This window comes from Nothoprocta perdicaria, unplaced genomic scaffold (genome assembly GCF_003342845.1).
Source record: "Nothoprocta perdicaria isolate Ctin4 unplaced genomic scaffold, notPer1 scaffold_397, whole genome shotgun sequence".
Classification (NCBI taxonomy): domain Eukaryota; kingdom Metazoa; phylum Chordata; class Aves; order Tinamiformes; family Tinamidae; genus Nothoprocta; species Nothoprocta perdicaria.
Window position 1 is genome coordinate 25,161 of NW_020455640.1, and position 22,003 is coordinate 47,163.

General features: G+C 41.0%; 1 protein-coding gene across 1 annotated transcript in view; it reads right to left on the bottom strand.

The window, feature by feature from the left end:
- The window catches only part of IPMK (inositol polyphosphate multikinase), a gene marked incomplete at its 5' end in the record, with an annotated part of 33,062 nt that extends 11,074 nt beyond the window's left edge, over positions 1-21,988 (bottom strand). The window contains 4 exons of the mRNA XM_026045032.1: positions 1,357-1,529; positions 5,242-5,338; positions 17,237-17,322; positions 21,919-21,988. Coding sequence (XP_025900817.1) covers positions 1,357-1,529; positions 5,242-5,338; positions 17,237-17,322; positions 21,919-21,988 — 426 coding nt within the window. The remainder of the gene's footprint in view (positions 1-1,356; positions 1,530-5,241; positions 5,339-17,236; positions 17,323-21,918) is intronic.
- Positions 21,989-22,003: the final 15 nt, after the last annotated feature.

Here is a 22,003-nt window from a genome sequence, read left to right on the forward strand (position 1 = left end):
TGTTTGACTGGCTTTTGATTCTACTCCCACTTTCTCTCTTATACAGTCTTACATAACTACCACTCACCATGGCTATAATTTATAGCTGTAAAAGCTTATCTCGAGACAGAGGCAAGGGTGAGAGCTTAGACAATTAAGCACAAAACCACACAGGATACGTGAATTATTTCAAACAATGGGGCAACCTGTGTGTCCCCGCTATCTAAGTAAACTGTAAGCTTGAAAATGGCTGCTGTTGTTTACACTTGTTGGTGCAGGGCTTGGGAAGCTTTGGCTTTGTCTGTGTGACAAGGACATCCAAAAATCTCCCCTTACAGAGCAAGAAAATTATTCCTATGCCAGCTTTGACAAGAAAAAAAACACAGAAACATCTTAAGCACATCCATTCAACAGTGAAAAAGTAGAATCTTCCTCAAAAAAAAAAAAAAAAACAAAACAAAACAGGGAGCTTGACCACAGCACAGGAGTATACATGTTAGAGATTTCACTGTGGGAGACTATCACTGGACTATGGACTTTCCTCAGTGTCCCACAGGTTATAAAACTTTAGTCTGAATGCCCTTCAGCATGAGGGATCTCTATTACGGGTGGGAAAAAGAAATCTGTAAGCTGCTGCTGACCTGAAGAAATTCTGCAAAACTTATTTACATTGAACTTTTACAGTAATTTCTATGCATGTAAACTGAATCTTCATTTTGCTCTGTATCTAAAATAAACATAATAGCTAGCATAGACATCTAAAAGTCCTGATTCATCTCAAGCTAGTCTCCAACTGACAGTTGTTCCTCAAGAATAAAAGTACCAGATGTTTTCTTCCAGTGGAAAACATTTTTAAACCCAGAATGCAAGCAGCTATTTATAACTACATGCATCATCTGCTGAAAGTTAACTTGCTCTTCCCTAAATATATTCAAATGCCTTACCTCAGTTCATTAGAAGTAAAATATGAAAACTACAAATTAGGAGAGGATATAGCTTGTTAAGTCATTATGAGAATCGACGCTGTATTTAAATCTCCAATATAAGCCTAAAAGCCCCCCAGATGGATAATCTTTAAAATATCTGCTAAGAGAGAAGCAGCAATTGCAGCTACCTCAGTTTTAAGCAGCTCCAACATCTGTCATATTCTATCCTGAACTCAGGTTGCATGTAGTGAAGTGGCGCTCTTGTTCTGAACATTAGCTGTGGTTTGAAACCTATTTCAAGAGACCCTGGATACCAGTACTAACAACATAGGCAGGTGACACCTCACTGGCATAAACCCCTCAAATTATTATCATTTGCTGAAGCACTAAGCCACTAAACCTGCTGCTGAACCAAGTATAAACCGAATCTCAAAGGAAAGCAAGTTCTTACCCTCATGCCAAGCACCAGAAAGCCGATCTCTTCCATTAGGGGGTACTTGCTGACCTGTTGCTGGATCTTCTCGGCTGATGCATACGGGTCGTAACTTTTCTGACCTATTTTTACATCCATTATACACGGCTTCTTAAACTTACGGGTCACATCTTCCAGTTTTAGATATGTTTCTGTTAAAAAGACAAAGCTGCAGTTAAGAAAGGATCAAAGCAAATAGGGATTCCTGAATTCTCCGTTCTTGGGGAGAGGTAGAAGGGTTTAAAGCTTAGCATCAGGCAAGTTCTTTAAAAGACATCCAAATTTGTCTGCCAACACAAGCTTAACCACAGTCATCGACACCCACAGATTCTCTTGACATTGAACTCTGCTGTTCTATGGCTCTTCAGTCATTAGCAGACTTCCAATAACCTTAATAAGCACAACATTAATAAGCATGTCAGCACACGGCTGATTTTGTAATGGAGATGGTGTTTTCTTTACATGCACCGAGGACCAGAATTATACCCACAAATTTCATGGCCTCACCATATAGTAACGGAAATACCACTCACTTTTTTTCCCCCCTCTATTTCCCTCTCTTCCCCATGCAACACATTTAAAAGGAAAAACAAAATTCTTGAATCTCAGAATGCTTTTTAATCCATTTTCAAGTGTTGTGCAGGGGCACCAGGGAGAGAGAAGAAACCCAAAGCAACCAGCCAAACAATCACAGGTGCTCAAAACTCCAAGTGTTTTTGAAGGAAGCTTTCTAAGAGATCATCTAAGACCAGCTTCGCATCAAAGGGTTTTATGCTTTCCCCCATGCAAACAAAAGACTTCCCCAACAAGATTTACAGCTTTGATTGCTAGAGCACAGGRAAAAAAACACCTAAATCTCAAACAAGTCTGGTTGGAAAAAACTTGCTGCACTGCCAAGCACTGGGAATCTGGGCAGGTCCACGCACCCCATTAACACAGTAGTTTCTCCACACTCTTCATAAATCTGTTTCTGCATTTTTGAAGTCCATCACAAACTTCGTGGAGCACTTGTGGGCACCCTCTGCTCTACTTGACCAAAACCCTCCTAAGCACCATAAATGTGCAGCTCCAAAATAGCTAAAGGTTTAGATACCTGTCACTTTAATTCCTCACCCATCTCATGACTGTGAAGCTGGAATATCTCCCCTACTGTCTTACTGAAGTATAATTGTTAAAAAATACAAAAAAAAAACTAACAAAAAAACCTAACAAAACACACATACGTTTTGGAGTTAACACTAACTCTGGAAAAATACCAATTACATGGCTAMGTTTGTGAATTATTTAGAAATGATTCATCTCTCTCACTTAAAATTTTTAAGTCTTCATCTTTAGCTGACTGCAAACTCAATTCAGATTGTTARGTCTGCACAATACTACATCTGCTCAATACAATCCCCAATATCAATTTGATATACTGCATGTGTCAGGGAGGAATGCTGCACATCARTAAAGTAACTTTCAAGCTACCCAAACACAGGTTAAACTAAAATTCCATGCAGAGAAAAGAATGAAGACGTTTGCATCTTAACTTCAGCATTTATTCCTCAAAATGTATTCCTAGAATTTAATCAAGTCATTCCTCAGAGGCTTCACCTCCTCCCCTTTCTGTTTTTCAGCAGAAAGGAAGATGGGGCTTAACATATTCGTTATTACAGTCCCAAAGGGGACAAGGACCCAAGCAAAAGACCCAAACTGAGCAAGTATGTATGGCATGGAGCACTGAGGACTTCAGCACACACACGCTGAAGCATTCAGTCCTAACTGGAGCCAGAATGGAGAAAATATCTCAAGGCATCCGACTTCATAACTAACTTACAAGGCACCTCACAAAAAGCAAGTGAGCAGAGAATGCCCTAGTTACTCTCAGCAACAAGAGGAGAAAACAAAGATTTGGTTACAAGTTATATTTATCTACTCTGTTCTCATTTTTGGCAACAAAATCAGAATGCAACCAGCAGCAATAAGGTTACTTGGGAGGGTCGAGGAGAGMAGCGGCAACAAATAGGCAGCAAAAACAATGCTGGAGCTCTCAGCAGATTTGTCTCAACTTGGCASTTCCACATCTTTATTACAACTCTTCCATATATTTACTAATACACCCCAAATGCCTATGATGCCACTGAAACCAGAACAGGACCCAGAAGGCCCACACAGATGCTTTTATTAGTTAAGTGGCTTTAGTGGAACAGGAAACAGACTTTCACGCATTTTTAGTAACACACTATTTGTGAATATTAGTTTCTTTCCTGCCTAGCAGAGGAAAAGGTCAGCAGAAGGCAAGCCTGCAACAGCATCTTCCTGTGCCTGGTACCTGCTAGAGAGCACATTATCCCAAATGACTCTTGTGCAGGGTTAAGGTGGTCATTCATATGTTCTAATTAGCACTTACTACATTTCATGCCATTTAACAAGCAATTTCACTGCCTATCTAGAGTGTTAGCATAGGAGCCTCACACTTGTCTGTGTCGTTTAACCTTTCTCTACAGAAAAAGGTTACCTGTGGTCTCCACCTTGCTGATCAGTTATTGCTTACCTGTCATACAGACACTTGGAGAACTGCACAGGTTATCTTCAGTGTGGTCCAAAACTCATTTAATCTGTTTCTTCTACCGCAAGCTTAAGATTCTCTCYGTGGTATTCAAACTCCCAACCCTCTTSCCAAAATAACAACTCAAATCACACMTGTAAGACTGATGCCAAAGAGCTCTCCCTGCCCTCACCATCTACTAAATGAAATTTATCTAAAAAGAAATGCCTGTGGCCRTCCCTTCTCTGCCCTGGCAAGATTTAGAAGCCAATTTTCCTTCACACAAACATTGTTAAAAATATTTTACATGTATATAAAATATGTATTCATATCTATATACATACAGCTCGGAACATGCAGCAAGCAGAAGAGATCTGGCAACTTATCTCTTCTTATATTCTTAAAGATAATTCTTACATATATTTTCTTAAGTTCATTTAGCAAGGAATTACTAACTTTATTGCCCAAAGGTTGTCCAGAACCTTGTCACCACAACCCATAGAGCAGCGACTGTCCAAGGAAACTACAGGCTTCTAACATCAAGATGGCAAAAGTCTAAGCCAGCTYCACGACACACATAAAATTACAAGAGAAGGAATAAGATAGCTGTGGTAGAGGTATGTGTGTTAATGCTAAATAYGAATATGTCGAGTCGAATTCGAGCGAAGAAAGTGCTAGGTACCACCACCACAATCATCGCTGCATTTCTTTTCACTAAGTTTGAAGTGTAGTTTCTGCTGCTTTTGGAAGATAAGTCTATCTATCCAAAGACAGCATAAGGAGGGGAAAAGAGAACTATAGTGCAAGATCACAGCTTCTCATTTAGGTGGCCGCATATTTAAACGGGCTTCATAACATCCTTTAGTTCTAGGGAAGAGCAGAGGCCACAAATTAGTTCCCATTTTGAGTATACAAAAATACCTATATTCTGCTTCCAGACGTTCACCAAAAATATCTTTTCTTCCCAACTGCTAACATGCTATACAAACACTAAGGTAGGATAGCAGAGCTCCACGTCACTCAGCACAAATGTAGGACAAGCAGTACTCTTAGGTAAAGCACCTGCCAAGATAGCTGCTTTGTGCAACCCAAAAAGGAGATGTGATTCAACCATGGGAGCCCCATCAGCAGATCCCAGCTTGGAGGTCTCCCCCTAGGCCCGGAATGTGTTTTAAGGAGAACAGAAGCACGTTACACAGGCTTAGAAAGCAAAAACCAAACAGAACAGAGAGTTCAATGCCAAAATCATTCTCCTGTTGGGGCCTGCTCCTTCGCATCATTCTCCAAAAGATTTTTCAGCAGACTGGGGCTAATGGATAAAATTAGAACAGTACCATTTGGTGCAGCAGGTGGTGACCAGACACCGAAGTATTTTGGCAAGTATTCCCGCAGCTCCAGAAGAACGCTGTCACAACAGCCAGAGTCATAAACCTGAAACAAATGGAGTGGAAGCCATCATTAGAACATTGATCTTACATTTCTAGTAGTCCATTAATTACCATTTCTTATAGCCTTTCTTTTTATGTGCTCAGGATTTTTACTTTGCATTTAGAAACACAAGATAATTATCACAACATGAGGTGACCCAATAGCATCCTTTAATTGAATTTTTGAAGGAAGTGGAAAAGATACACCAGCACTAAAAAAGCATAATGCATGTATTAACTTGAATAAAAATGTAAATCATATTTGATTATTTAGTAAGGACTGAATTCTTCTATCCTTTATCTTAGATTGTATGGGATTACTATAGATAAAATGTAAAAAGTCTCAGATACCAACAAGAAGCCAGATATACAAGTTCATACTGGGTAGCAGTTCTTCATTTCCTCTAGAACATATCATCCTGTAAGTTATCCAGACCACGCACAATTCAAAAAGGTTTGTTTTCACTTGCTTTAACTGTTTTGCAAAATTTTGTAACTTATCTAAGAAAAATGAATGGTTGAGAATGGCAGTTGCCTTGTATTCCTGAAGGAATAATTCCTAGCACACTTAAAAAGAGGTCTAGGGATATCTGCTAGAATAAATAAAACTGTGTTAAGAGTTCTATGGAATTAATTCAACTCATGCTTCAAGATTCATCTTTAGCCAAGGTGGGAACCTACCTTGTGAAAAGTGGTGGGCATTCCAGAATAAATCTATTTATAGTTGTGACATGAAGATTTGCTGCTCCTTATAGAGCAGCAGAAGGTTAAAATTAGTCGGCATGGGTTCATGCTATGTTTAGTTTTCATCACAAATAACCTCAAGCTAGACTAATTCAGATCCAGCACTGCACTTGAGACGTAAGGTGGTGCTTCACAGCACCCTTCGCAGGCAATGACYACAAAGCTAATACAGCCAAAGCTAGAGGGATTTGATGCCTGATCATGTTTTAATTAGATTTACCCACGCAAAGCAGGGAGTGACACTGTATCTCTCACTGCACCCTCTGTGCTGTCTCAGGTGTATATCTTATAGGGTAAGGGCACAACACACCACCTCAGAGTGCGGTTTAACGTGCACATACCCTCTCTGAGTTGAGCACAGGCCTATTTTTCCCCTCCAGGCCAACACAAACTGATATGTCAACATTCTTGTACTCTAAGATAAAAAAAAACTTGCTTATCCCCGCGATCCGTAGCTTCTAACAGATGCAACATTTCTTTGATGAGCCTCAAAAGGCAGTGCCACCAGAAATCAGTGCTTCCCCAGAAGAGAGGAGTGCAGCTTGATCTGAGGTGGATCTCTGAGCTGGAAGAGAGGGCTAACATTAAGGGAGGAGAAAGAACGCACACAGCATCACAGCGATGCTGAAACATGGACCCAGTTGGGTCGGAATCAGAGTTCACCATCTCCTGCTGCCCAGCGTGCCAATTCTGGGCCAGTACACCCACTCTCAATGGGCCAAATTGCCTCCCATTGTAGGTGTTTTCAAACAAAGAGGTATAAAAAATGTTTACTGTTTAATCATAGCATGCAATAGCTAGCCGAGCAAACTGTGTTGTACAGCACAACCCCTCCTTTTCTTGGTGAATGTGAACAGGCAGCCACCATTACAGAGTCCCACTGCTTCTGCATGGGAAAGAAGATACAAATTTTAGACAGGAGACAAAAGAAAATATTTGGGAACAGTAGCTGAATAGGCAAGGAGCAGAAGCACTGCATGCAACTGAAAACAGGGAAACCCAAGAGCTTGTTGGGTGACAGTCTTACTTTTTTATAACAAAAAATGAAAGAGGTACCTGCCACTTGCCTTGTTTTGCTAATTACAATTTGCAGATAAAACAATCAAATCTTTTTAAATCATCAACATTACGATATAATGTTTGAGACTTAGCAAATAATTAACAGTATAATTCCGTATATATCAAATACTATGACACAGTAAAAGTGTTCAGAGAATTTCCAACGTTATGTCCAGTGTATGATCAACATGTATAAGTTCAGGAAGGGAAAATGCAGGGAGGAAGGGGACAGGCTGTTCTCACTGGTGGCCAGCGACAGGACGAGGGGTAATGGCCACAAGCTGGAGCATAAGAAGTTCCGTCTCCAGGTGAGGAGCAACTTCTTTACTGTKAGGGTGACAGAGCAGTGGAACAGGCTGCCCAGGGAGGCTGTGGAGTCTCCTTCTCCAGAGGTCTTCAAATCCCGCCTGGATGCCACCCTGTRCCACATGCTGTAGGTGTGCCTGCTTGAGCRGGAAGGTTGGACTAGATGATCTCTCGAGGTCCCTTCCAATCTTGAATATTCTGTGATTCTGTAGTAGCCCAAATTCAAAGACAGATGGGGTAGAAAACTCCAGAAATAGTATCCTTTGGAAAGCCTGCTGTCTTTTAATAAGCTAATATAAGACATTTTAAATATAGGAAAAAAAAAAAAAAAAACACCACAGTAACGCACTGTTCAATATCATTACTGGAGCAAAACTGAAATAAGCACATTATTTCTGTCCCTCAGGAAGTTATCTCGCTCCCAGAAACAGTAATTAGCTGCCTTCAAAGGCTCAGATACAACATTTACAAAACACTTATTTGGCCTTAATGTCAGCCCCAAACTCAGTCTGCAATATTTGTGGCAAACAATTAAGCACCCAGTTAATAAACAGAGGAAGCCATTGGGCAAGAGCAGGGAAAATAAAGTTAATGAATTACACTCATGCCTATGCAGAAGAGAGTCATTTATCATTGGACCTCAAACACCAACTACAGGCATCTTACTTCATGCAATCCAGTAGCAAAGCACACATTATTACAAAAGTTGACTAAAAATTCAGTCTATGCAAGGCAAAAAAAAAAAAGAAATGCATGTAATCCAAAATAAAGAAATGGTACTGAACTTCAGAATGAGGTTTACAGCTGTAGCCCAACATCTAAAGAAACACTGAAACCAACTTGCATTCCGTAACATACCTCACATTCCCAAAACTACACTGGAAGCGATCCATGCACTTCTGCCCCAAGCTGTGCTAGAAACAAATCTGGGATATTCCCTGAAAGGGAGAATTTACCACTTACTCCAGAAGAAGCTTTAGAATTAAATCATGTTGATTTATTTATATTAACAATATTCCAGTTTTATTTCAAAAAACTGCTTAAAAAAAAGTTTTGCATACGATAGGCCCATTTCTCCAGCATACTTGGACAAATATGTACAGTTCCCAGTAAAGCAGAAGCAAGTTTTATCTTCAACAAATCAAGAACTGCAAAATAATTCAATGTCAGCACAGCCACACTGTATCCATCCCTCGTAACACAGGCTATATTTGTCCAATAACACAAGTCAAAGCCACACAGTGCAATCACTGTTGGTCTTAAAAGCAAGTAAACAGGATTTCTGGAGGGCTCACAACACGACCATTACAAATTACTGCAGCCAAGTCATAGGAAGAGCATGCCCCAGATATGTTCTGTGGCAGTTTAGAAAAATCTAACAGACGTCATGAAGTAATAATTTCCAATTACTCAGAACTTTTTAATTCTGAGGCAACTTTAGCAGCCCTTAGATTTTAATCCAAAGTACATTGTGTTTGTTTTTGCAAGTTTGATCCAAGCAGATTCATCTCTTTCTTAATGCAAACAGGGAGCTGCTTTTGAAAATGTGAATGTTCTTTTCCTTATTTGAAGTATCGTGACTACATTTTTTTTTWAAATATATAAGGTTGACTAATGATATAAATGCCTAGAACAAATGGTTAAATTTTAAAAGGAAACTAGTCCTGGCAATAGAGACTCATCTTCAAGTATTTTGGTGGAAAAAAAAAACCAAACCACTGTTCTAACAGAAAAGTCCTATAAAAAGAATGTTCAAATAAAGCACAGAGGTTGGCTCTTCTCTTTAAGTTTGCTTTTAAAGCTATTTGAGTAGGCATCTTTGAAGTGTCAAACTAGATTTCCTGTATTTATCACGTCACCTGGTMGGTTGCCAGCTATCATAGACTCTCTTTTAATTAAAGCAGGAGTGGTACTATTGCTTGCTGAGACTCTGGGTGTACAACCAGCTCCCAGTTTCAAATGACTTTTTTGGGGTTGTTTTGTTTTGTTTTCAAAATCTCACAGAAATACACCGATTTAGTGACATTTAAGTCTGGTATCAAATATCAAACCTTTTTTTTTTTTAAATACTTTTCAATTACTCATTTTTTTCTAAAGGCAGAAAAAAAAAGTTGAATTTTATCCACGCGTCACAATTTTATATAGTCAAATTAGGCTAAACCTAGGTAGATAGGCAGCCTTATGCATGGAGTCATCTTTACAAGGGGTAAGATAAGCCCTGCTGCATTTTGGGGGATATTGAAGAGTTTCAAAGCTTTGGCCAAGAGAAGCAAAACTTCTATTGAAGAAGCTAAAAGGCAGCAATGGGAGACAGACACCAACAGCAATGCTGAACCAAACTGCAGCAGAGCTGTGAGCTGCAGCTGGGGATGCCACAGGCAACAAGTTGCTSTAAAACAGCCTGAGTTAAATTGGGTAGAGCCCAATCAATTTGTTCCTCCTCCTTTCCAGCAATGACTTATTCTGATGGCAAGGCAATAAAGTGAGCTGCAAAACCTAAGTGTGTGCTCCTCCCTATTCTAGCAGGCAGTTTGTTTCCCCCTTCACATGACAGCACAGTCACATCCAATTCTTTAATCACACGAGGTTTCTGGGCAACGCAAGTTAACAATGAAGCAAGTTTAAATTATTTACTTTGCCCCCACACACCCTGCGCTGACGCAAGCCACCCAACTGAGCAGAACATCAAGCCTTCTGCACCAAGGGCCTATCTGTCAAAACTGTAAAATTTCCGACCATGTTTCATCACAACCTCTCCCTATACAACTCAGCTGCCTCTTGCCCTTTGGCCTCTCCTAGGTTCCCAGTTTGCCAACACACTCAACTTATGTCCAGCTTCAACTGATGCAGCCTTTGCTGAAGGTTGAAGTCAGAGAACTCCCTGTTCTGGATGTGCAAAGCAGGACCCTTCAGGCACCATAATCCAATTCATCTTTTGTTATTAAAAAAGGGACATACTACCCTGGGTCAGCTGACAATTTTAACACATTTAGTACTTGCCACTACTCTTTCTTCTTAATCCAGCGACCCAAATCATTCACTTAAAGCAGCTGCAGCACCACTGTCCTCAAGTCACCCAGTGCCAAAGCTCACACCACAAGCAAGCAGAGAGTTCGTGTAAATTTTAAGGAAAGTTGTCAAGTCACTKAAAATCAGACTTCCCCATTGAAAATCTCTGTGACAACCAGTTTTCTCATTTGTCTTTGTAATTCTAATGCTAAAAAAACAGCTCCATCACATCAACGTACAAAGTGGTACAACAWGAATAATTGTTCTCATGTTAAGGCAAGATATTAACCTGGTCAGAAGGCAAAAACACAAGAGCAAAAACAAGTTGAAGTTAAAATATTTTTATTTCAATTCTCTGCTCAAAATAGATTTTGGAGGCAACTCCAGCTASATAGGTGTAAGTTTAAATCATCCCYGAGTATCAAAAGAAAGGTAAATGAGTAGAGTAAGACAAAAGAAAAAATAAATTAGTATCACAGCTTGAGATTCAACCTAGGAAGGGAGAAAGAACAATGGGTGGGAAAACACTCGAAGCACATATACTTACATAAGCAAAATATAACTTTACATTTCAAAAGAGTCAGCAAGGAAAAAGAAATCCTGAGCCACAAGTTTTCTTCCTCCATCTGCGATGCAAGATGCAACCCTGACCAAGTCTGTACCGCAGCATTTCCCTAAAGGTTCACTATCAAAGCCATTTAAAATGATCCAAAGCAAGACTACCACAGTCCCCAAATTACAGCTTAACTATTTTCTAGTCTGACTTGGTCTTTAATATACAATATTCGACTCTCACACAAAGGTGAGTATCCAAAACAAGGATTTCAATGGCTACTGTACAGGTTTGCAGCCTCGGCTTCTACACTGGAAGCCCCTGTGCTAGTGACAAGCTCTCATTTTGGGTCAAAAACACCCATCAAGAAAGACACAACTTATAACAATACTGTTTTTTTTTCCCTTTGTGTGTCTTGCACACATACAGCTGGTGGAAAATGAAACTGCAGAATCATCCCTCCTCCATCTTCCTCTCATTCACCAGTTTGCCTTATCTTGAAGGCTGATAAATACACAAACACACATATTTAATGACTAAAAACTAATTGCTACCAAATTGCTCCCTAATTATTGGACATTAAGGGAATTAAAAAAGCATTTCATWGACACGGTGGGACATGCAGTATAATACTTAATGGACTCTTTAATTTACTTCTGGTTAATTTTGTGCCTGGATGCCCAAGAATTTATTTTTTGTTTTCAGCCATTTATTTCATCCATTTTCAGCCATTTCAGCCATATATGCTGTATTTCACATCTTTCCCACACAAATATAGACCTGGTTTTGTGCAATATTTCCACATTATAATAACAAAAAACACCCAAACATCCCTTGGGAACTAGAATTCTTGTTTTCAGAGACTGGGATTTGTTTTGTTTTCTTCCAAGGAGTCAATCTGCACTTTCCTCAATCTCTTACATGGTCTCCTGACCATGTCTGAGTTTATAAYGAGTTTAAACAGCCACAAACTGAAGCATCAAAAGTTCCACGGGAACTTAAGGAAAAATTTCTTGACAGTGAGGGTCACAGCCCTGGAACAGGCTGCCCGGAGAGGTTGTGGAGTCTCCTTCTCTGGAGATCTTCAAAATCCGCTTGGACTCAGCCTGTGCCACCTGCTCTAGGTGACCCTSCGTGAGCAGGGGGGTTGGACTAGATGATCTCTAGAGGTCCTTTCCAACTTTAAGGATTTTATGAATCTATAAGGAAGCTTATAAGGAAGGTATGAAGTGCTGTAATTACTGTAAAACAGTAATATACCTTTTCTCCAAAAGCTAATTATAGAATGAATCATTTATCATTATCATAGACTCAAAGCTCCACTTAAACAATACTTGTTCCACAGTCAAAAAAGTGGAACCCCTCAGTGTAGATCARACACTGAACTAGCTTAATGTTAGATAATAAAACTTTTTTTTTTTGCTTATTTTTCAGTCACATTTACTCTCCCAGATTGTCTCGCAGAAGATGATGAAAAAAAAAGTGACTATGCCAAAGCAGGTTGTAGCAGAACTTGTTTACTATGCTTGCAAACAGTTAATCTGTACTATTTCAGTACCAGTCTCTTTTGGAGATGCAATAGATCTGATTGYACCAGAATGACCCACAGCAAGAGATAGGGTTCCAATATTCAAGCACTACTCTTAAGATAGTAATAAAAGGTTTGGGTAAGGCATTGCATCACCAAAATAAGATGTGAAGAGAACTGTGCATTTATTTCTTGAATCTCTGTCCATACAAGACTTAGAATCAGGACCTGAGCTGGAGATTTGTTCAAAGGATAAGGATATTTTAGTAGGCCATTGCAGCACTATGGCCATCATCCACTCCTTTTTCAGTCAAAAATAATCGTCTAAATCAAGACTATAAAACTACCTAACTGAGTTTACAAAATACGGCAATTCATCCTGAAGCAAGACGTGTTCTGCTTCCCAAATCTGTTTCATTTTCCAGGGATAGCTGAAAACAGTTTACAGAACATGGGCTGCCTTATCATGATTTGTGCTTGCTGGGCTGCAAGAGGACACCAGCTTTCTGGTGGGCAGAAAACTTTCAGGCCAAAGCCCATCTTTCAGATCCCTGGCTCGACTTCATACCATGGAAGGGAAGGTGGAAAAAAATAAGAGAAAAAGGACAAATCACCACCCTACTGAAAGCTCTGCTATAATACATCCAACAAAAGTTCAGAATAACAATTATGTGGGCAACCACAAAACCATTACTTCCTAGCTTTCAAGTGCTGGACTCTAATCTAAATAACACAAATCTATTTTACACACTGGAGTTATTTGTGTCTCTTACATCCTGGCTTTGTTTTCAAGACATACAACAAAAGTGAAGAACAATTTCTATTATCTCAAATGGTAATGGCTTCCTTGTATTCATGGTGTGTAACAGCAGGGCTTGAACCCTGAACTTCCAGACTACTGCTGCAGCTGTTACAGACTCATTATTAACTGGCAACAGGAGAAAGATCTGTTCTCCAAAAGGGCAAACAACCAGACTAAATCTCTTTGCTCAACACCACACGGGGTGAAGCAGCTCCCTAAGTTCCCAAGCACTGGGGTAAAGGTACAAGGAACAGGCTGTTGGCATTAAAAGACACGAGTGGGAAGAGCTCTGTCCTTTTCATTCCTGCCCCCAAAGAGTGCATATGTACCCCATGGACAAGGGTATCTGAGAATCAGGATAAGACTCTGCATAGAGCACCCCTGGAAGCATTATGATATTGCAGGTACTTAAGTTGGTACTTGACTTGGTACTATCTGATACCTGAAGCTGTAAATTGGCATTATCGCAAGCACCAGCTATGACATTTCTGACATGTAACTACTGGCAAGCAGAAGAAAACTGCAAATGCTGAAGCTGTGCACACTGCAAAGATCTTCCTCAGAGTGGGCAGTCCTCTATAGCTTCTAGGAGAACCTCTTATACCTCTATATACCAGGCAATTGCCATAGGAGAACAAAGGGACAATACTTCTGCAAAGGGAAGTTTACAGGAGCATCTACTCATGGTTTAAATACAAGGCATGCTGAAATCTCAGTGCTGTGCAATCAACATTTAACTTCAGYAAGTCATGCTGAGATGAGGTGCACACAATGACAGCACTTTTACAGCCCCATGGAATGAATAGCAGAAGTAAGAAGCAGAAGAGTTGCCACTTCAAATAGACTATCAACCTTCTGCTGCCCTGAAGGTATGAAAAGAAATTCCCTATTTCCCATGGGGGAAAAAAAAAAAAAAGGAAGCAGCAGACATAGCTTGCAGGAAATTGTAGTCTGGGCAGTAGATTCAACAACTGTAAATTCTCTCTTTCTCAGTTTAAAATATTTGTAGTCCAAGGACCTATCCTTTTGCCTACAAAAGCAGATGCCCTATTTCAAGAATGATATTTCAGCTTCCTCCCCCTCTTCAAGACACCAACAGCAGTTTCTGCACTAGTACATTCTTGCCATGACATATTAAAAAATGCCCTGTACAGAACAGAGTATCTCTTAAATAGGAAGAGATAGTCTTGCTAGCACATAGTGCTCTTGGGTGCAGCCTGGCACGTTTGAGACGAGCTCTGCACCTAGCTCAGCACAAGGTTTTACCTCATACAGCGCGTGCATTAACCTTTCCAACAGATGCTCTTCTCACAGCTCCAACTCATCTGCCAGAAGAGATCACTGTAGAGAGCTGATAGGCTCCCTCCCTTCCCCCTTTTAGCACTGCTGAATTAAATAAGACTGTTTCAGCACTTAAGTATGTGACCTGGCATAAAGCATTTTGAAAGCCAAATACTAAAACTCACCAGGAAGTAGCCTCCTTTGCAATGTTTCTAGCGTGTCTGTGTGGACAGCATACCATAAATACACACCATCTTTTACCAATTTTCCTTCAAATGGAGACAGGCCACTGCCACATATTCTATTGCATTTTCTAAATAATGCATTTTTCCTATCCCCACAACACTGCATGCTCCCTCCTTCCTTACAATCTTTTAAAAGTAGTCCTCTATAGTGTCTTCACCTATTGGTTCTCAATAAATATTTCCGTTAGATGGAAACTACCAGCTAGCACAGCTTAAATTGTCTTAAAAAAAAATCTTTCTACTTTAAGCTCTTCTCCCCTTTCTAGTTGCTCACAGCTATTTAAAACAATGCATTTTGCAGATATAAGAAAGAGAAGATTTCCTTTTTGTAAGAAATACATGACCTCAAGTACAGGGAGTTTACAGAAACACAGTTAGGACATTATTATTTAAATTTGTTATTCAACAGAAAGTGGACATTACCACTGGAAAGTCATACTCCAGTGATAATTTAAGCAATACAGTTAGTTATTAACAATGCCTACAAAGCCTGTTGTTCTACTACATTTTAATCATTGACACTGTTCATGATAATCTTGTTATACTTTATGATTCTTTCATTGTGATAGATGGAAAAAAAATCACAAGTCATTTCAGCATTAGTAGAGGATGTCACATGTTATTGKGGGAGACCTTTCCCCTCGCAGCACAGGGAACTGTTAATCAGTTCAAGCTGTAGGTGAAAGTTTTATACTGTAACTCCCAGCCTGCAATAATCATCCCTACCTTATAAAAAGCACATGTAGAGCTCAGGTGCCTATATTCCATAGAACGTGGCTCATGACTGAGAGCAAACAGGAAAAGAGTTAATCATTGAGGAGTGAAAAACTCTCCAAACCTTTTCTCCTGTACTTTCACCTGCAACATAGATTCTCCTTGCTTTTTCTCCTTGCTTTCTCCCAGAAAAAGACATTCCAGTCCTCATAAGAAGAGGTGTATGAACCTTCTCCTAGCCCCTGTATTTATTAATAAATCTCCAACTCCTTTCCTTAACAGCTAACAAGCGATAAACAAATAAAAAAACAGTGTCTGAACAAGTATAATTGAGGTTTTGTACATGCTTAGCATTGGACCTGACTTCCTCCAGTATGACAGGGTCTAGCAAGAACAGCAGTGACTGTGACCTCTCTTTCTAGATGTTGCCCCGTATCTTGCTCATGCCTTTGACACGAGTCTAATGAACAGGTGAAGTGACAAAGTCTGTTTTGCAGAAGGCTGACATCGAAGCACTGCCGAATCCTACCCCTTTTACCTGTTGGCTTTGGATAGTTACTGGCTTCCCTTGAGGAACTGCACACAGAATTAAGTAGCCTGATATTCCAAGAAAATGCTGCCCACACTTTCTGCCTCTGGAAGAGTTACCACTCAGCCTGGACCCTATCTTTCTTGGCCTCATCTAAATGACACTGTCACTGTGAAACCTCAGAAAAAAATATTTACATTTAGGTTTAACTGGCTCCTGCAGAGCTCGTAGTAACTCAAGACTTGTTGTTTTGTCTAGCAGTCTCATCATATCAATTATCAAGTAACAGTAGTATGTAAACAGATTTTACTTACAGTATATGGCTTAGTCGGCTTTCTACAAGATATTTCTACAAAACAAAGACTTCTACAGTTCTTTGTACCTAACACAGGAGCTAAAAAGCCACGAAAAGTGCCGGAACATCAAGTCTACGTAGAAAGAACAGAGGACAAATGAACCAAGAATCAGGGGGATGCGGGTAAGGAAGAGAGACCCTAAAAACACTTCACCCTTGGCAAGACAGCCAGCAATGCTCAGTCTGCTCAAATTACTGATAAAGCATACCCAAGACGAGCAAAAGAGTTGGTTCATATGACAAGTATGCCAAATCCAAGTCATAACAGTTAGAGATTTTCAGCTTTTATTTACATTTTCAAAGGAGTAGGGTTTAAATGAAATKGAAAACAAGGCAACACTTCTAGCAACAAACCAGACTAAAATGGATCATGAGGCTCACTATGTTTTAGACAATCAATTCTGACATGCCCAGCACCATGTGAAAAAAAACCCAATGAGATCACGCTAGGAGCCTACGGTAGTCGTAGGCAATAATACCTACATTAAGACTCTTCAACAAGATACTGGATGTTGTGAACGCCCTATTGCTCCCCTGGGAAAACAGGAAAGCTTAAAACATGTCAGTAAAGTAGGTCTGAGGTGGGGACATATATTTGAAGGAAAAAAAGCTCTACAGAGCATAGAAATGTCATGACAGTTGTGCTAGAGAAYAGCATTCAGTTTTTCAGGTTACATTTTCCCATAAAAACAGCAGCAAGGATGCACTTTTACATGAATTGACACTCATCATTTCACCTTCAGCGAGGTGAGTTCCTCCCCAGGGCAGGAGCCTCACCTTGTTGTAGAACTCTTGCTCCCGAGGGCCTCGAGGCGGTGGCTGCAACTGCTTCAAGACTGTCCCATCCGGATGCTGCAGTATTCCTAGAAGAGAAGCATGTCACTCAGCGCTTACTTTTGAGAGAGGCACAGGGAAATTTTGAGAGAGGGCRCGGAGAGAAAAATACAGATTTCTGTATTTTACAGAAATAACAAATATACAGCAGGGACAGTCCATCTGTTCAGTTCCACCATTTCCAGTACACGCACAAAAGAAATTGGCAGCTCTTAAACAAAACCCTGGGACAAGGTTCACTTGTGTTCTCTCTCTAGATTCCAGATGAGCCTCTGGGTCTTACTCTGGTCAAGGCCAACATAATACTCGGATTTGACATTAAAAGTTCCACCCAAAACCACTCACTCAACTAGCGAAGATTACACAGACACTCCTTTTTTAAATAACYGATAACAAGATGTTTTCCCAATGATACTAAGAAGCTTAAAAAGTTAAACAAGTTAAGAAGTGCTAGTGCCAAGTTTTATGCATTTATCATTAGCTAAAACTGGCAGATATGAACTGCAAATGCGTTTTTATACTAGTGGCATAGAATAAGCACTTTTATATTACTACAAGTATTTCTACAGCCCTCCAAGCTGATCAAGCACCACCAAACTATCACTGAGAATACAACATAGGATTTCATCTCAGCCAAGCAGCCGCCTTTGCTCCTGTACTCCCCTCGCTCCCCCAAACGAAGGTAAATCAGACTAAATGATGCTGTGGTTAGCAATATTGCTGAGCAGCTGCACCAAGAATTCACAACTCARTTTAATTCTATCATAGGGTACTCAAGAGATGGATATGGCCAAGAATGGAGAAAAATAACTGCTGCTTTGTGAAACACACCCTGAGAAAGGCTCAGAGCACTAGCAGGTTTTTCAAGAGATTCAGATGTTTCTACTCCATTTCCATTCAAAAAAGAGGACAGAATTGAAGACCACTGGTTACAGGGTGGGGGATTCACTTCAAGACAAACATCTTCTCTTAGCACTTATTCAAAGCTTTTCATACAGCAACTTATTTTGTATAGAAAGCAGATAAACATCAGATATATGTGAAATAAGTTCCATCTTTAGCTTATGGCTTGAGGAGCAGTTACAAGACGTGGTAACCAAAGCAAGAACTTGGTGCCCCCCAAAGTGGTACCAGTTCTAGCAGCAACTGGGTTTTCACTTTTTGGAAAGCATTATCTCTGAATGGGTTTTGTTGTGCAGTCTTGGAAACTAAACAAAATCTTTAGAGACCAAGCTATCCTGTTTTAAAACAAACACCAGACTTAGAAGTTGTTTCAGAAGCTGGCTGTGCCCGTGAACAAAGAGTGTTTTTAGAGATTTGTGTATAACAGCTCTCAAGTCAAGTTGCCTGCTAAGGCTGGAGTTTGTATACTTTCCAGGACCAGAAAAAACTGCTGCACAACAATGCACAGACTACCACAACATCTCCAAGACAAAACAGCTTTATTTTTAGCATCTTTTTTCTCATGTCCTGAGAGGGCAAAGTGTTTGAAAGACAAGTGTTTTAAATTTGAATTACTAACAATCACAGTATTAAAAGAGACTTTAAAACGTATATTGACTGCATTGATGAGACAAACACGTAAAAATACCAGGCAAATACTCCTGGAAGTAGGATCCAAGCACGATCAAGTTGATACAGAGAAGGTTGGACTTCGAAGGCACATGATGGTAATTTATCCCCAAACCCTGCACTTTGGATCATGACGGATGATATATTTTATTACTTGAAAAGTTTAGTATAACCTGATACCGCTTAAAGCTCCCTCATCCTCTGGAATTCTTGACAGGACAGAGCACCTAGTCCAAACATGATGGAGATAAGCCTGGAAACCAAACTTGTTCATACTTCGGAACACCTCAAAGAGAAAAACTTCCACAACCTTCTCTCCAACAGCAGAAGACAGTACCACTTGCAGTTATGGCTTTGTTTAAGGAATGCTGGGGTCTTCAAGTAAATACGGGGAGAGGGGATATCATTTTAATAAATAAACAACAAAAGATTTCTGAGCAAGCAGCAAAACGACATTGAAATATTCCAAAAGCTTTTTTTCTGACTCTGTGTACAAAGCTTGCTAGCACACTAGAGCTCAGAAAGCCACAGCAAGGGCACTGTAGCTGTACACACTTTTCTTCACGTTCGGAGTCAACGCATATGCTTCAGTAAACTAGAGACAAAAACTCCTTTGCACAAACACTCTGAACATTTACTTTGGAAAAGATTCCCTGTTCTCTCAGAGTGTTTAATAAGGACTGACCAGTATGTGTGAGCTGTCTCAGCCTGCTCAGCCGGAAATCAATAGTCTGAGCCTGGAGCTCATATGCACTGCAGAGCAGCACTACAAGTTCCCTAGCTGCAGAATCCCACCAACAATTTGGAGACCCCCAGCAGTTTGAGGGATCGGAGAAACCACACTCAGCTGCAAGAGGCTCCCAAAGGTGGTAGACAGCATCATTATGCTGTACTTTAACTACAAAAAGTAATGCAGGCTCTGGATATTCACAAGTCTTCTGCATGGTTGTTTATCGGGAGAGAAGTGAAGTCTAATAGACAGCAGCAGCAACACGAAGAAGGAAGTTGGGCAGAAGAAGGAAGGCTCCGAGCCGCAGGCAGCAAACAGCTCAGCAGCAAGCACCTTGCTATGGAGACTATCAGCAGCAAGACACGAAATGAGCATGAGCTATAGATAACACAGGCTCGCCACGCCATTAGCACTGTCATTTCATTTATTGGTGGTTGTAGAGGTTGTGAGGCCAGTGCCCGCCCTTAGCCTATTCAGCAAAATTCAGTGTCTGATCAATAGAGCTCACAGGCTCTAGGACAGACATATTCATTACCGCTGCTCCCCCAGGGCACATGCAAAGCTGAAGAGCTGCACACCTCTCATCTCAAAGGCATGAGCTTTACCCAATGTGATGTTCTGCAAGGGTGAGAAGTACCATTGGGCAATATCAGCTCTGCATTTGCGTAGTTTGCTTTGGCACTGGCTGCTACCTACATGAAAAGGAACCTTCCTCAGCTGTGCCAAATCTCAAACTCAACCTCAAATTAAATTCTGACACATCGGCATAAGGACATAAATATATATACACCTATATGACTTAATATTACCATTGTTAGACAGCTTATTACCTTACACCTTACAGTACCTTACATTATTAGCTTATTACCGACACCCTTACTATCACCACCAGATAAACAAGCAACTAAGGAGTCATCCCTTTTCTTCTAAATTTGCATACGCATTTACAAAACAGCTTCACAAGCTAGTAAATTGCTTACTAACATCTTGCTGACACTTTTTGGTCTTAAAGCACAGGTAGGTATTTTAGATGAAGCACAGTTTTAACAGTACACCAATAAGGACGTGCATTACCTAAAGCCCCGTTTTTTCCAAGTGTCAGATGAAGCTGGGCTACGGAAGCCTTGCTCAAAGAAGCCAACAACCAGCTAGTCGCATTTGTGAAAACAAAACCATGAGATATTTTGCACATCTCGCCTTGAAACTCGCTGCTAGCTCATCACCTAGAGACAGAGTAGCCATCCCCTAATGTGAGACGCAGCAGCAGGGAGCTCAGGTGCTGCATTCAGATCAGCAGCATTCTCCATCCTCACATAACCATGCACTGCCTCACGCTTGAAAAAGAGATATCCATTTTACCCTCTCGTGACTGCCAGGTAGTGCCAGGAAACCTCTCCTAAACCATAAAATCATAAGACTGAACGAGGGAGTCATGCAAAGAGGGACTAGCTCAGTTTTACCTAATAACCACCTGTATCAAGAAGTATTTATTTAGCAGCAACCATCCTGCTCTATTTTGATTCATAACATATAGGCTTTGATTCATAACATATAGGCTATGAAGGACAGTCTGCCAGCTGCTCCAACCCACAGAATAAACCTTCATTAGGGAGATTAATCTCTTGGCTTTTCCTACGAAGATACAGAGATCAGCAATAGAGGACAGCATTAAATTCCCCTTTTGAAGGCATCCTTTCCTGTAAAGTCAGATATTCGGGCAGATAGACGAGCGCCTTTACTACAGACCGTACCATACGGTAATGCAGCAGCTTACGTAACTTTTATTTAGCAGAATTAGCCCAGGAGCACACAGCACCCTAGCAGGGGCAACGCGGCGCTGTCGGCGGGGGGAACTGCTGATTTTCGCAGCTGTCACCAGCAAGGGAAGTTTTCGGTTTCCTCGTCTCTGCAACAACCGCTAGCACTGGCGCAGGAGGGACACGCGTTTTCAGCCCTGAATGCACCCAGGCAAGGCTGAGAAATGCCACAGGGGTGTTCTTAAACTTTCCGGACGCCCCGCGGGGCCAGCCCGCCCTCAGGTCTCCGGGAGCCCCTARAACCTGCCTTCTCTCCCCAAAAACGCAGCGCCGCGCTTTCTCCCCAGCCAGCACACAGCTCCCTGAGGGCGAGCGAGCCGAGGGAGCCACTTGACGGCGCCCAAGAAATAAATATAAAAATAAGCATATGAGGTAGAAGAATAAGACAAGCGGGGAGGGGGGGAGGAGGGGACACACGGCAGCTCCCCCGCACACGCACCGGCGCAGAGCCGTTAACGGCCGCCGCTAACGGCCGCCTGCCCCCCGCCGCCGGCCCCGCCGCTCACCGCCTTTATCCTTGCCGTACATGTGCCCGGCCACCTGGTGCGAGAGCGGCACGCAGCCGTTGAGCCCCCGCCGCCGGGCCGGGGC